The following is a 16,919-nucleotide window of genomic DNA, read 5'->3' on the forward strand; positions in this document are numbered from 1 at the left end:
TTTGTATCCACCATCAGGAACCAGTTGGTTTAAGTTCTGATGGACAATACCACTACTATGTTTTATCTGAACAAGCAAGGGGCTGCAGGGTTATCTCAGTTGCTCTAACAAGCAAATTGCCTGTGGAATCTCTGTATAAGAAACACGGTCTTGCTAAATGCTTTACATTCCAGAGGTGAGGAACACTATTGTGGATTCCTTCAGTAGGAACTTGAGCAACACAAGTGGTCAGTCAGGAAGGATGTTCTTCTGCAGATCTTCCAATAGTGTGGGTACCTAGTAATAAACTTATTTGTGACCAACCTCAACAACAGATGCAGGGGATTTTGCTTCAGAGTGGGCTGCAGCCCAAGTTCCTTGCTGGATGCTTTTCTTCTTCCCTGGTTCAGTCATCTGCTCTATGCATTCCCCTCAGTTCCTCACATTCCAAGAGTACTCCAGGAAGATGAAAAGAGACCAGGCAACATAAATCCTTGTGGCACCAGCTTGGCTGTGACCATATTGGTTCATGGACCTACATCAGCTATCTATCAGGCCACTGATAATTTTACCCTGGTCCAGGATCTCCTATGTCAAAACTTGGACAGGTCTCTGAATCCTAACCGTAAATCTCTCTACCTGACTGCATGGATAATTTCTGGTTGAATATGTGTGAGAGATTATGGTCCTGAGAAGTCCAAGCCATCTTGGTGAGTAGCAGAAAGGACTCCACCAGGGCCACATATGCCGCAAAATGGAAGAAGTTTTTTATCTGGGTGCCATCCCACCATTATTTCCTCATTAAATAAAGATTACATTCATACTGGACTACCTACTGCATTTGAAATAATCTGGCCTTTCAGTTAGTTCAGTAAGAATCCACTTCACTTCTTCTCAGCAATACAGAATGACTTTTCTATCTTCTTACCTTTTGATTACCTTCCTGAGCAATATTCCTAGACATCTGCAAGGCAGCAATGTGGTCACCTTTACATACCTTCTCCACGTACGACTCTCTTTCTCAAGCTTTGTGAGATTACGCCAACTTTGGTAAATCAGTGTTGTGATCTCTTGTTCAGATAATCCAAAGTGGAATGGATATGCACACAATCACTCGAAGGAGAGAAAGTGTGTACTTTACCTGTATGGTAATTGTTATTCTTTGAGATGTGCTGTGCACATATACCTTCCATAATCTCTCCTACTTTCCCCACTGCTTCGGATGTTAGACTGTGGTATGCAGGAACAGAGAGGGAGATGGCAATAACCCTTGGCTAGGTGCATGAGGAGAGCAGGGGGCATATGAGCAGCCTAGTGCAGGCAAAAATCTACAACTCAAGTGCATTGGGAGCACTGACAACTCTAGTGAAACATATATGTGCACAGCACATCTTGAACAGTTACTGTACAGATATGTAACTGTGTTCCACTTTTCAGCAAGTCAAGAGAAAGGACACTTCTGTATAATTGAAGATAAGTAGTAAAGGTGTAATGTTTGATTTCTCAGGTTTTTTTGTTTTCTCTCCATACAGGTAAAGATGTGTTTGAGGCATTTTATAAAAAAGATTTGGCCAAAAGACTGCTGGTTGGAAAAAGTGCATCCGTAGATGCTGAGAAGTCAATGCTGTCAAAGCTTAAACATGGTGAGCAGCTGCAAATGTTGAATTTTTTGCTTCTTTTAGTTTTTAAACCTGAACCTTTATTTTTATTTGTTAAAGTGACTGGGCCAGATTTTCAAAAGAGCTGAGCACCCTACAGCTCCCACTGTTCAGAGTAGGAACTGCTGATTGCTATGTACTCGAGGAAATGTGCAAGTTTAATTTAGGTGTATAAATGGGAGTGGAGTTCTTTTTGGAAATCTGTGACATTAAGCTGTGCTGTGCTTTTGGGACTTTAGAGAACAGATTAACCTTATAATTTCTCTGATCTGTCCAGGAGCGGGCTGGACATTACAGAGCACATAGTTTGGGGAAAATTTGGGACTGGCAGTGTGTTGGGGTGAACCCTGTCACACTGGTATAGTTATGCTGGTTTTGCACACAGCTTGCTATTTTAACTGAGGTTTACACTTCAAGCACTGGTAAAATAGTTTGACGTGATTTTCAAGTGAAAAGGCTGCGAACAATTAAAGAAAGTTCACAATTTTATTATTTTCTGTTTGTTTCGGGTAAAGGAAGTGGAACAAAGGAAAGTGTAAAGATGAATAAGAAGCTGAAAAGGCAGGAGCCTCGGCTTATCTGGATTTGCATCCCAAGGACCGTCACACTAGCCCAACATTAGGCTTAAGCTTTTATTACTTGTTTTATGTTTATTGCAATCATGGAAACTTTGCTTTAATTTATGTGACAGAATGTGGTGCTGCTTTCACCAGTAAACTGGAGGGAATGTTCAAGGATATGGAACTTTCAAAAGATGTCATGATTCAGTTTAAGCAGGTAAATTTAACTTCTTATACTTATGCATGGTATATTTACACTAGCTAGGATGATGTCACATAATTGTATTAAATTAAACCGTGACAAAACAGATTTTCCACAGATTATTTATAGTTCAGCGAATCTGCTGGGACGTTATTTGACCCTATAGTTTCATTTGATTTTCTTTTTGACTCTTAATAATAAAGCCTGAATGTAGTGTTGCCACTAAATTTATTATTAGACCCATCTCTAAAATTGATTTTAAGACTCCATTTTATCATGTGAGAATTATTGCCAGGCTGTGACTAGTTCAGAATGAATGATCTGGTGATGAATGTTCTTGTGCCATACAGACTGGATTGTCGCTGTTATGTTCTCTGGATGCCCAGCCCAAGTGCTGTCTAGACTGCATTTCTTTCAAAATGTACCACCGTGTATCTTCTTAACATCCCTTAAATGTTTTTTATGGAATCTTTAAAATTCTTTTGACTTTGAAGTCCTTTAGAAGAACAGATCTAATAGACCTAATTGATAATCATCTTGTCTGTTTTGTTCCCAACCATTCACTATGTTCCGAATTGCCTAGGTATGTAGTGTGCCTTTGCACGACTTTTAGACAGTGGGAGCCAAGAGCATTTTCCAACTGTGGACATCACCTCTAGAAAACTTCCTGACTCTGTCCATAATTTCCAACTGGAATCAGTATTTTAAAAAAATTAAGAGCGCCTATATTAGCTGTAGGAGTTAATTGTTTTTGATCACAGATTTTTATATTGCGCAGTGCTCCAATGAGAAATGCTTTATAAATTCAACTTTGGTTTATAGTCAGCTCTTCGGGTGTTTTAATAAATTGCCGGAATTCATTGTGCCAAAACTAATTCACTGTTTGTTTGCTTTTTTAAAAAAACAGTATTCCAGATAGTAATTAGCAGAAGCCATTTATTGATATACTTTTCTACGTTTATTTTTAATTTATTGTGTTAGCAGGGTTTTTAACAGGTTTGGGTTTTTTTAATTTAATTTTATTTTAGTATATGCAGAACCAAAGTGATCCAGGCAATATAGACCTGACGGTAAATATACTTACTATGGGATATTGGCCAACGTACACACCCGTGGAAGTCCACTTAACTCCAGAGGTGAGTCTTTTAGAACTAGAATTTGCAGTCTATCATGGTGGAGGGGTAGGAATCTCAATATTTAGGTTGCCTAACGCATCCAATTTTAACTGTTTTCAATTACTTATAATTAGACTAGTACTCCTGAGAGAATTCTGCACAAAAAATTTAAAAATTCTGCACCAAAAAAAAAAAAAATCTGCATACAGTATTTTAAAATTCTGCAAATTTTGTCAATAAATAAATGTGGAGGCTCCAGCATGGCGATGGGGAGTACAGGCCACAGACTGCACGGCTTCCCTTTGCTTCCCTGTCAGAAAGTAATTTTTCTGCAGGGAAGCAAATAATTCTGCGCATATGCAGTGGCGCAGAATTCCCCCAGGAGTAAACTAGAATAGGTCAAAACTTCTCAAATTACAAAGGTAGGTGGGGGAGAGGAAGTGATTGAAAATTCACAAAATGGTTAACCAGTCAGCCTTCAGAACATAAAATATTGTGAAAAAAACATTTTGAAAACAATAAAACAGCTTATAGACATGCCTGTTTTACAATATAATCAAGTAATCAGAAGTTAGACAATGCCAACATTATGGTTGCATGTGCAATCATAATTCTGCCACATGGTGCGTTTTGATATAATCTCTAAGGCCACGTCTACACTACCCGCTGGATCGGCGGGTAGTGATCGATCTATCAGGGATCGATTTATTGCGTCTAGTGTAAATCGATCCCTGATTGCTCCGCTGTTGATTCCGGAACTCCACCATGGCGAGAGGTGGCAATGCAGTTGACAGGGGAGCGGCGGCCATTGATCCCGCGCTGTGAGGACACGAAGTAAGTGATTCTAAGTTGATCTAAGATAAGTGAACTTCGGCTACGCTTTTCTCGTAGCTGAAGTTGCATATCTTAATCGATTCCCCCCTTCCCCCCCCCACCAGTGTAGACCAGGCCTAATAGGGTGACCAGATGTCCCGATTTTATCTTGTATATGTGCCTGTTACTCCCAACCCTGGTCCTGATTTTTCACACTGGCTATCTGGTCACCTTAGTCTTTAATTCCACAAGACCCTTCTTCTTTCAAAAAAGCAACCACTTTATTTACTTGAAATGATCCTGAAAACAAATATTCTTCAAGTGATTGCTCATGTGCATTCCAATAGGTGTGTGCGTGCGCTGCATGCACGATCGTCGGAGGGTTTTTGCCGTAGTGGTACCCTTTGGTCGGCTGTGGAGACCCCTGGAGTGGTGCCCCATTGCAGTGTATATAGGTCCCTGCCAACCTGCCGCCTGCTCAGTTCCTTCTTACCTCCAGTGATGGTCATTGGAGCAGCTGTCTCTTGCATTCTCAAGTGCCTGCCTAGTGGTTCCCTTTTCTAAGTTGTACATAGTTGTGAGTTTGTTAGATAGTAGTTTGTAGTTAGTTGGACTTACTTCAGAGGGCTTCCCCCTGCCCTAGTTTCCCCAGGCATGGGGGCATGCCTCGGTTGCAGGAGTTTAAGGTGTGCGAGAAGTGTGCAAAACCTATGCCCACAGGCGATCTGCACGCTTCCTGTCTCAAGTGTTTAGGAGAGGGCCATCAGACAGAGAAGTGCCCAATTTGCAGGAACTTTAGACCTAGGATTAAGAGAGCGGGACTATCATTTGAAGCTCCTCCTGATGGAGTCGGCCCTCCACCCACAGCTGGCACTGGAAGAGACACCGGCATCTTTGGTGTACAGCGCCCCGGCCTCAGTGTGGGATGTCCCAGCACCGAGGAAGGACTCCTCTAAGGAGTACCGGCACTGCTTCCCAACTCATAAGGCCAGTGCCACCAGGCAGCACTGCTTGCAGTCCCTGGTGCCGCATAAGAAAAAGAAAGCGGACAGAGGTCATTCATGGCAGAAAGACCCGTCAAGAAGCCATGAGGGGACTCCAGTGGGGTGCGTCCTCCGGCAGGACACCCATGGGCCTCAAGACCCGGCACCATTGACTCTGGCCCCAACAGGATGCCCGTCGAGTCTGGTGCTGGTGGACTCCCTGACTCGTGAGGATTTGGAGGAAGAGCTCGATCTTTCTGCCATGACGGTGCAGTCCCTGGTATTGCAAGCCCAGGCGCCGGCGGTAGCACCAGCTGCAGCATCTATCCCTACATCTCATGTGGCTCCGGCACCCTTTGCAGCACCGATGGCGGCACCGCCTCTGGTTCATCATTGTGGCAAACCTATCATGTTACAGCGCTGCTCACCATCTCCCCGTGATCCCCCCCATAGCCACGTTGCTGGCTCGCCACACCCACAGGGCTCTGGAAGATCCCATATGAGACAGGGACTCTGGCCCTGAACTCCTGAGGCGTGGAAACTCCATGGCTGAATCCACTTAAGCTTCAGTGTTCAGACCCAGTGAGGGAGGTCTTGCTGGGGAGTGGGAAACCCTCCACTCGTGCCACATACCTGGCAAAGTGGAAGAGTTTTTCCATTTGGGCTCGGCAAAGGGGAACCAAACTGCAGCTAGCGCCAATTTCCCTTATTTTGGACTACCTGTTATACCTTAAGCAGCAGGGATTAGCAATATCATCTCTCCGGGTACACCTTGCTGCCATTTCGGCCTTTCACCTGGGGGCAGCGCATGGGTCAGTTTTCAGTAATCCCATGGGGGCAGGTTTCTCGAAGGCTTAAACAGACTTTATCCCCAGGTACGATGGCCCATTCCCCAGTGGGACCTCAACCTGGTCCTGTCTGCGCTCATGGGGTCTCCTTTCAAGCCCATGGCAACCTGTCCTCTGTCCTACCTTTCCTGGAATGTGGCTTTTCTGGTGGCCATGACATCAGCCAGAAGGGTATCTGAGCTCAGAGTCCTGACTTCCGAACCCCTCTATACGGTATTTTATAAAGACATGGTGCAGCTACGCCCTCACCCTGCATTTCTGCCAAAGGTAGTCTCCCAGTTTCATGTGAAACAAGACATATTTTTACCTGTGTTCTTCCCTAAGCTGCATGCCAGTAACAGAGAGCGCATGTTCCATTCCCTGGACGTTAGACTTGCCCTAGCATTCTACATGGAGCACACAAAGCCATTCCGTAAGTCACCACAGCTCTTTATAGCAATCACAGAAAGGATGAGGGGGCTCCTGATCTCATCCCAGCGCATTTCATTATGGATCACATCCTGTATCAGGACTTGCTATGACCTAGCTAAAATTCCAGCCCCTCCACTTATGCCGCACTCCACGAGAGCGCAGGCATCGTCCGCAGCATTCCTGGTGCAGGTCCCTATCCAGGACACATGCAAGGCAGCAACATGGTCTTCTATCCACACCTTCACGTCATACTATGCCATTACCCAACAGGTAAGGGACGATGCAGCCTTTGGCAGGGCAGTCTTGCACTCAGCAACCAGGTGAACTCTGACCCCTCCCCCAGGGAAACTGCTTGGACGTCACCTATTGGAATGAACATGAGCAATCACTCGAAGAAGAAAAAACGGTTACCTACCTTTCGTAACTGTTGTTCTGCAAGATGTGTTGCTCATGTCCATTCCAAATCCCGCCCGATTCCCCTCTGTCAGAGTATTCCGGCAAGAAGGAACTGAGCAGGTGGCCAGTCGGAAGGGATCTATATACACCACCATAAAGGCGCCACTCCAGGGGACTCCACAGCCAACTCGACGGTTCCACTAGGGGAAAAACCTTCCGATGATTGTGGACGCGGCGCACGCACACACCTATTAGAATGGACATGAGCGACGCATCTCGAAGAACCACAGTTACGAGAGGTAGGTATCCGTTTTATTTATGTTACCAGATATTGCAAAGCCTATTTTGAAAGTGATTAACATAATTAGGTTGTAATGTCAAATATATACACAAACACCTTTTTTTTCTTTTTTTTTTTTTTTTAACCCCTCACTTTCACTGAAGGGAGGCAGGCTGAGTGTTGGGACCCAACAGTGGTTGTAGCTGTGACACTGGATTTACAGGCAGGGGAAGCTTTTGCCCTTTCACTCCCCTAGCATCTTCGCTAGAGGAGCGGGCTACTCTGCAAGGGTTCAGCCATGGCAGACAGTTGATGGAGATGGGAGGCCTTAAACTCTCCACTGACTGCTCCTAATGCGGGTGGAACAGGATAGTGGGGGAATGGGACATAAAGTACTGACAACAGCCTTGGCTGCAGTTAGGACGAACCAAAGGCAGGAGTTGCAGAGAATTCTTTCCCAGGTGTCTGGCTGGTGGGTTTTGCCAACGTGCTCCGGGTTCAACAGATCATCATATTTGGGATTGAGAAGGAATTTCCCCCAAAGTGAGATTGGCAGAGACCCTGGGAGGTTTTTATCTTACTCTGCAGCATGGGGCCTGGGTCACTTGGTGGTTTAAACAAGTAAATGGTGGATTCTCTGTAACTGAAGTCCTCAAATTATGATTTAAAGACTTCAAGTAATTCAGCCAGTGGTTATAGGTCTGTTATGAGAAGGGGTAGGTGAGGTTCTGTGGCCTGCAATGTGCAGGAATTCAGACTAGGTCCAGGGTGGGCAAACTTTTTGCCCCGAGGGTCACATCTGGGAATAGAAATTGTATGGTGAGCCGTGAATGCTCACAAAATTGGGGTTAGGGTGTGGGACGGGGTGAGGGCTCTGGTTGGGGGTGCAGGCTCCAGGGTGTTGCCAGAAATGAGTTCAGGGTGCAAGAGGGAGCTCCAGACTGAGGTGGGGGAGTAGGGTGTGAGGTGGGGTGAGGGCTCTGGGCTGGGGCTGGAGATGAGGAGTTTGGGGTGTAAGAGAATGAGCCGGGCTGGGACCGAGGGGTTCAGCAGGTAGGAGGGAGATCAGGGGTGGGCAGAGGGTTGGGGTGTGGGAAGGGATGCAGGTTCCAGCTGGGGGTGTGGGCTCTGGGATGGGGCTGAGGATGAGAGGTTTGAGGTGCAGGAGGGTGCTCCGGGCTGGGATCGAGGGGTTCAGAGGGTGGGAGGGGGATCAGGGTTGGGGTGTGGGGAGAGGCTCAGGGGTGCAGGCTCCGGGCAGCGCTTACCTTCAGCGGCTCCCAGAAGCAGCGGCTATGTCACGGCTCCGGCCAGGCAGCTCTGCGCACCGCCCTGTCCGCAGGCGCGCTGCCCCTGCAGCTCCCATTGACTGCAGTAACCGGCCAATGGGAGCTGCGGGGGCAGCGCTTGGGGCGGGGGCAGCAAGCGGAGTGGAGGCCCCTAGCTGCCCCTTCATGTAGGAACCGGAGTGGGGCCATGCCGCTGCTTCCAGGAGCGCTGTGGCACAGCCCTTGACCCTGCTCCTTGGCTGGAGCAGTGGAGCGGGGCAAATGCCAGACCATGCTCCCCAATGGGAGCTTGAGGGTCACTTTAAAACGGCTGGCGGGCCAGATTTGGCCTGCGGGCCATAGTTTGCCCACCACTGGACTAAATGATCACTATGATCCCTTCTGGTCTTCAAGTCTGTGAGGACTTGGCAGCAGAGTGCAAAATGGGAGTGGGGCTTTTCAGAACCTTCTCTCCTCCTCCTCCTCTAACTACATCACATGTGGGGAACAGATGTTGGTAGGCCCAGGATGAAATCACCACTTTGGTATATGTTCTTATTCTTTTAATGGGAATTTGGTTTTATCTTAACTAAAATTTATTTTGTTTCAAGAAAATTATATTATATGAATGTCTGGCATCAATTTTTGCTCTGTTTAAGCTGGAACCAATGTAAATGAGGGCAGATTTGGCCCTTGAACTTTACTTTTGTGTAAACTTTGATTTAAAATGCTAAGATGAGCCTAACACACTACTGTGAAAATCAGTCTGTTTGGTTACATTTGGTACAAGATAAGTAACTTTTTTCCCTCTTTTTTCTTCTTTGTTTACAGATGGTTAAGCTTCAAGAGGTATTTAAGACCTTTTATCTTGGAAAACACAGTGGTCGAAAGCTTCAATGGCAGACCACTTTAGGGCATGCTGTCTTGAAAGCAGAATTTAAGGAAGTATGTTTGCTTATTTAATGCTTAATCATCTGCTTTTAAATAAAATAACTTATTTGGCATCTCTTTCCTTTTTAAGCAGTACATTAATAAAACAATTTTTTGCAGAGAAGAATCTAACAATATTCTATATTAACTATTTAGAAAAGTGTTTTCTTTGCCATTTATTTAGAATGTGGTATTTTAGTTAAACGTGTCAAAACTCCAGTGTGAAACATCTTTCAGCATTGACTGTTGTGGGTCAATAAGTCTCATTCATTGATGAAAAGAAGCCTGTAGCAGGCAGGAAACTAAAAGAATGGGGTGGACATTTTTTTAAATAGTATTTTGAAGGAACCTAGTGATTTGAATATTAGTCCTAGCTATTACAAAGCCATGCTGAAAAGTATCAGTGGTATAATTTAATGAATGTGGTTAAATTTAAATGCTTGTTGAATTATTAAACAATTGAAATGTTTCTTAACATAGCTTTTGTTCTGTCTGATGAGATATCTTCATCAGTAACGCAACCTCATTGTACCAGAGCACAGATAAAAATTTTACTCTGATGTTAATGATGACTAGTTATAAATACAAAATTTAGAGCCCTGGGATCATGTGAAGTTAAGATGACTGACAAGTTTGTAATAGACTTAAAATGTTGTTTGTGCATGGAGATCCTGAGTTATTAATCTCCTTCCCATTGCCTAATTTTACAAATGCCACACTTCTGTTAAGGCTATTGCTGCAGAATTGCATGAATTAGAGAATTTGTGTTCCGTCAAGTTTTATCTGACACTGATATCTTTCATGTTAGTTTGCTTATCTCTATTAAATAACTCATTGGGTGAAATTCTAGCTTCATTTAAGTCAATGAGAGTTTTGCTATTGACTTCATTGAAGTCAGGATTTCACCCATTGTATGTACCTAGAAGAAAATGCTGTTAAATGAATACTGGGCTATTCAGGTAATCTGTTAGTGTGCTACACTACCAATATAATGTCCAGGGTTGTTGGGTTTTGGTTGGTTGGGTTGGTTTTTTCTTTTTTTGTTTTTGTTTTTTTGTAATTTGTCTTGCTATTGTTACATTTCCTTGGCACCACATACTAGGATACATAATCAGGCTGCAGAATCCTTTTAAATACACATTTCTTTTCATCTAGAACGGGGGTTCTCAAACTGGGGGTCAGGACCCCTCGGGGTCACGAGGTTATTACCTGGGAGTCGTGAGCTGTCAGCCTCCACCCTAAACCCTGCTTTGTATCCAGCATTTATAATGGTGTTAAATATATAAAAGTGTTTTTAATTTACTGGGGGGTCACACTCAGAGGCTTGCTATGTGAAAGGGGTCACCAGTACAAAACTTTGAGAACCACTGATCTAGAAGCTATTTATTAAATAATCTATAGATTGTACAACTTGTCATCAGAGTTGTTTTTGAAGTTTTCCACTGTATAGAATACAGTTGATACTCTAAATGTTGTACACAGCTCTAGAAATCATTTCTAGTTACTTGTGGGTTTTTTTGTTTCCTTTGTAGGGAAAGAAAGAGTTTCATGTGTCACTCTTCCAGACATTAGTGCTGCTTATGTTTAATGAAGGAGATGAATTTATTTTTGAAGAAATTAAAATGGCTACTGGCATAGGTATGAAAAATTACTTCATACATTCATTATTTTCTTTCATTTGAATAGCTTCTAAATAGTACTTTGGATGTAAAAGTCTAATTTTAAGTACAGCAGAATGTTGCTAATTTCAGTGACTTGCAATGGCTATTTTTGTGAATCAGCGAGTACGTAAATACCAAAAAGATAAGCCAAATATACTTCTACTACTTTGTGGATAACATTGATACTTCATAAATTTATTAGTAAATGATCTGTAGTATATTTTGTAAAAACTGATGCATTCTTATTAACAAGACCTCACTACAGCTTTTTTTTAGTTCTTTGAGAAGTCGAGAGACTCCATTTTTTTCTGTGCAGATTATAAAATGTGCAGATTATTAAGGTTCTATTGTAGTTTCAATTATCATACTTTAAAATGACCTTTTTAGAACAATTGCATTAGTTTTGGATTGGAGAGGGGGTTTTGAATTAATAATGTCTTTGCGTGATTGTCCATGTGTATTCTGCTTCTGGTGCACATGCACCCCATGGGCACAAGATCAAATTTTTTTTTTTTAATACCAGTGCCTGTTGAGACTGTGCCTGTGGCCCACATGCCTTCTGGCACTCCACAGCTGAGGGCATAAAGGGCGGAGCAGCTGTAACCCACTTCCAGTTACTTTTTACTACCCAAGGCAGCAAGATGGAACCTCTACACTGTCGACATCTCTGCACACTGTGCACTTGTTTTCTCTAGTTTTTAGTTAGTGTTCCTTAATATATTTCTCTTATAGTTAAGCCTGTTGGCATTTTTGTTTTAAAAGGAGGGAAAAAATGAGAAGACAAGTTCTTCAACTTCCCAGATATTCCCAGTACCAGATCCCCTGGATATGGTGCCGTTGAAATCCCAAGGATTCAAATCCTATCCCTCTTGTGTGGTAGCCATTCCTATCAATCCTGACACTCCATGTGCTGCTTCTGCCTCTGTGAAGCATATACACAAGATAAAATGCTTGATATGTTTCTCTTTTTCAAAGAGGACACACAAAGAAAGGGAATCCTGCCAAAACTTTTTCTCTTGGAGAGATCTGTAAGGGCATTATCTGAGCCCGAGGAGAAGACAACAGCCAAACTAGACCAGTCTCTGTGAGTGCTCCAGTAAGTCCCAGGTCTACCTTGAACTTCAGGGCTCACTTGTTGACTAGACAGAGCTTCTAACTCAGCCTCAGTTCAATCTTCTGAGGAGAGAGGGAGGAAAGAATACTGGTCTCATTGGAGACACCGATTTTCCTCATCAGCACTGAGTAAGTCCAAACCAGGGGGCAGTTTAAGGCTCAGATTTAGTACTGCTGATGTCTCTGCACCATTTTGTCACCAGATAACCTCAGCACTGCTTTTGGAGTCTGTTCCTGACTCTACCAATACTGATCAATTGGCCACAAAACATCCAGCATTGATACACCTGGCACTGGCATCCAAACACCTTGCCTTGGCACTAGAGTGCTCCATACCATAGCACCCACCATGCTACCAGCTGATCTGGAGGACAAGCTGTCAGTCCTGATGAGATTCGCAGTACTGATTGACTTGACAGTAGCCAACCCGCTGGAGTCACCATTGCGGACAACTACTAGGAAGCTCCTAGCCCTGGTGCCATCTGGATCCACCATCTCAATTCCTGCACAGGATACCCTTGGGCCTTGTAGAACTTCTGAGAAAATTGTTCAACTTATGGAGAAGATATGCTCCTTCTCCACATCTGAGCGAAGTGAAGATATGTCACCCACCTACTTGCCATGCTCGCCTCTCTATGGGTATGTCTACACTACCCGCCGGCTCCGCAGACAGCGATCGATCCAGCGGGGATTGATTTATCGCATCTAGTCTAGATGCAATAAATCGACCCTCGAGCGCTCTCCCATAGACTCCTGTACTTCGCCGCCGTGAGAGGTGCAGACAGAGTTGATGGGGGAGCAGCAACAGTTGACTCACCGTAGTGAAGACACCGCGATGAGTAGATCTAAATACGTCGACTTCAGCTACAATATTCACGTAGCTGAAGTTGCGTTACTTAGATCAATTTCCCCCCCTCCCACCCCTACCTCACAGTGTAGACCAGGGCTATGATGACCCAAGCTATTCCAACGGGGAGTCCAGAGGACATCCCAGTACCCATTGTGATATCTTCCTTCTCTCCAAACCCCTAGTTTAAGCAATAATGGCCATGCTGAGCCTGTTTGGGGATGCCACCCAGTAGAAAGACTTCATTGGTTCTCCTGCCTCCAAAGCCAGGTCTGTGTTCCCTCTTAATCCATTTCAGGAAGGTCAGCTGGTCCACTGTACATCTCAACATCAGTACCAGGACACAGAGCAGGATGATCTACAAGAGACAGATGTCTAGCCTATCTCAATAGTGATATTATCATCTTCGCCTGATGAGTCTGTCCCCCTTACGTCTGGCAGTGCTGAAACAAACTATCTGATCTTCCAGGAGCTTCTCCAGCAAATGTCAGTTACCCTGGAAATTGTAGTAGAGAGAATGCAGGAAAAGTCTCACTAACTTCTGCATCCTGTGCTCCTTGGGCTCTGGTAGATTGGCAATGCCAATAAATGAAGGCTTGTTGGAACCAGCAAGAGACCTATGATAGACCCCAACTTCAGTGGAACCCACTTCAAATAAGGCAGATAGGTGCTACCAAGTCCCCTCAAAGTAGTTTGAGTACTTTTATAATGACCATACACCTGGGTCCTTGGTGGTTGCAGCCATCCATGAGAGGTCCAAACAGCAGGGACCACCCAAAATGACACCATGGCACAAGGACCCCAGCAGACACCTAATAGATATGATGGTCATGGTCTCACAAGAAGCCCTCTCCTTGTTAGATTAGTGGAAGGATCCTCTATATGTGCACAGCAGAGTGCCATTCTTACTGCCTCTATCCACTAAACAGCTGGTGACTAGACGCGTCCACTCTTGGATGGGGAGCTCATCTGGACCATTTTAAGATGCAGGGACTATGATCTGTCCCCCACAAGGAGTAAATCTCCACATAATATCCTAGGGCTAAGAGCTGTTAGCCAAGTCTGCATGGCATTCCTACCCACCGTATTCTGAGGAACCACAATCCAAGTACTGAAGGACAATACTACAGCAATGTACTACATCGGTAAGCAGGGAGGGGCACACTCATTACCTCTCTGCCAGGAAGCAATCCATCTCTGAGACTGGTGTATCAGCCTCCAAGTAACACTTTTGGCCCTACATCTTTCATGCTTGCAGAACACCGTAGCAGATCAATTCTGCACACAATACACAAGCGTTCAGTCAAGAACACATTTCTGCAAGACATCTACATCTACAAATGGGGATGCCCAAGGATAGATCTGTTTGCCATAGACTAGAACAAGCAATGCCAAGTATTTTGCTCTAGAGGAGGATCTGGCCTTCTGCATCCCCTGGATTTTGGGACTCGTGTTTACCCACTCATTCCACTGATACAGAGGATCCTGGAAAAGCTCAAACAGAGTGATAATGACAACACCAGCATGGCCCAGACAGTTCTGGTAGTCTGAGCTGATGAGCCTGTCAACACAGCCCCCAATCACACTTATGGTTCAGCCAGATGTAATCATACAAACTGAGGGCCAGATCCTACACCCAAACCCAGCATCGCTGCACCTTGCAGGCTGATGCTGGCTGGCTAACAGCCACAGACAGAATCTGCTCCATGGAAGTCCAGAATGTTCTGGCTTGTAGCAGAAATGATTCCATTCGAGTAACTTATTCAGCTAAATTGAAGAGGTTCTTTTTTGGGCAATGTAGAAGCACCTACTCCCACTAGAAAACCCAGTAGCAACTATTACTTACTGGCCCTAATGCATTTGGGACTCTCAATTACTTCTATGGAAGTCCATCTAATGGCAGTTTCTGCTCATCTTCCAACTGAAGATCTGTCTTCACACCAAACAGTTGCTAGGTTCCTCAAGAGCTTCAGGTCTTTCCTCTAGTCCGAGAAATCCTGTCCCTCTGGAACCTCACTGTTGTATTATCAGGGTTAATGAGGCCTCCCCCTGAAACTTTTATTTACTTGCTCTTTATATTACCTGTCTATGAAGACCATCTTCTTAGTGGTTAAAACTTCATCCAGAAAAATAGGACAGATCCAAGTCCTCATAGCAGGACCCCTGTATACAGTATTCCATAAGGGCAAAGTGACATTAGGACCTCACCCAAAGTTCTTTCCTAAAGTTGTCTCAGATTTTCACCTGAATCAGGTGATTCACCTGTCAATTTTCTTTCCCAATCCTTGTGCTAATCCAGGGGAAGTTAAATTTCACGTTAGATGTTGTTGGGACTCTCTTATTTGGACAGAATAAGACCATTCGGGAGCTTGCCTAGACTGTTTCTGGCCTTTGCTGAGGGGATGAAAAGTCAGCCTATATCCACCTAAAGACTATCTAAATGAAACTCAGACTGTCTTGCTCTATGAGTGTGTGTTTGGACCCACCTATGCAGATAGGAACCATTCCACCAGAGCTCCAGCAACCTCTGACGCACACTTTGACAGAGCTGTCTTACAGACATCCTTTCAGTAGACTGTGATCACCCACTTTCAGAATGTGATATCACTGCTTGTGAGTCACCAGAAGTAGACATATGGACATCACTTGAAGAAGAGTAGAGTGGTTACTTATGGTGTAGTAACTGGTTCTTCAAGGTATGTTGTCCACATGTATGCCATGATCCGCATGCCTTATCTGCTAGTTTGCAGCCCTAGATCAGGTGGATTCTGTTTTAGTGAAGAGTGGTTGCTGCCACTCCCCCTTTTTATCCTCTTCTATGCAGCACCAGAGAGGCTATGTCTAGACAGCAATGTAAACCTAAGGTTAGTGGGACTCAAGTCAGCTGATGTGTGTCAGAGAACCCTGGGCTTTAACATCTATCCTGCATTTTAACCCTAGATTAAGAATTTTCTGACCCGTGCTCAAACCTAGGGCTTTGAAGTCCACACTGTAGAGCACAAACCCAAGTCAAAGTAACCCTATCCCCAGTAACCCTATACCTAGCATCCTCAACCCCCATGTCGACACTCTAGCCCTTCAAATGCGTAGCACTGTGGACAAACTCTCTTGCCCACCCTGTTTCCTAACTGCAGTGGTGCTATTAATGGGACTCGGGTGCCCATAAGGAACACATGAATACATAAACGGCATAAGTAGCTCCTTTGGTGGCTGTCTCAGTAGAACGACTGCAGTTTGAGAAGGCTTGCTAGTCAACTACCAACTAATGTGAGAATTGGGCTCTCCAGCTCTAAGCTGAGTCATATTGGCAGGAAAATGCCCATGTGCATCTATTCTGAGGATAATTAGAACATCAATCTCTCCAGGACTGTCAAATTATTAAATGAAATGTTGCCATTCTTAATTTTTAAAGTGGGAAGTTCAAAGAAGGTGTCTGTCTGTTTTGAAATTTGACATAAAATGAAGGTATCAGAGGAAAACACACACACACCAGTCTGGCTGCTGCCGGCTGCAGAGTGATGAAGTGCATGCCCGAGGCTTGGGGTGCAATGTGCTCCAGCACCGCCTGAGGATCCCCTATCCCTGCTCCTGCTGCACCCTGGGAGGCAGGGATAATGGATCTTCAGGAGGCTGCGGGGAAGTTTTGGGGTTGGCTCCCACTTATCACCCTCACAGTGCGCACTGCCTGGCCGTTCCTGTCCCACAGCCGCAGATAGGGCAGGGTGGACCCAGGAGCAAGAGCCACTGCGCTGGCTGCCTGCAGCACTGCTCCTCTGCTGCCAGGAACTTCGGGATATATCTGGAGGACATCTAGGACCTAAGTCAAGTTGGGACCACATACCCACAGGAAACCAA

General features: G+C 44.7%; 1 protein-coding gene across 3 annotated transcripts in view; it reads left to right on the forward strand.

Annotated features, from left to right (window-relative positions):
• The window catches only part of CUL4A (cullin 4A), an 84,387-nt gene that overhangs the window by 59,160 nt on the left and 8,308 nt on the right, over positions 1-16,919 (forward strand). For all 3 annotated transcript variants that reach the window (XM_073350371.2, XM_073350381.2, XM_073350390.2), the window contains 5 exons: positions 1,512-1,622; positions 2,329-2,414; positions 3,428-3,535; positions 9,345-9,458; positions 10,976-11,081. In XM_073350371.2, the coding sequence (XP_073206472.1) occupies positions 1,512-1,622; positions 2,329-2,414; positions 3,428-3,535; positions 9,345-9,458; positions 10,976-11,081 (525 nt within the window). The remainder of the gene's footprint in view (positions 1-1,511; positions 1,623-2,328; positions 2,415-3,427; positions 3,536-9,344; positions 9,459-10,975; positions 11,082-16,919) is intronic.

The sequence above is a fragment of the Lepidochelys kempii genome, chromosome 1 (assembly GCF_965140285.1).
Source record: "Lepidochelys kempii isolate rLepKem1 chromosome 1, rLepKem1.hap1, whole genome shotgun sequence".
Lineage (NCBI taxonomy): Eukaryota > Metazoa > Chordata > Testudines > Cheloniidae > Lepidochelys > Lepidochelys kempii.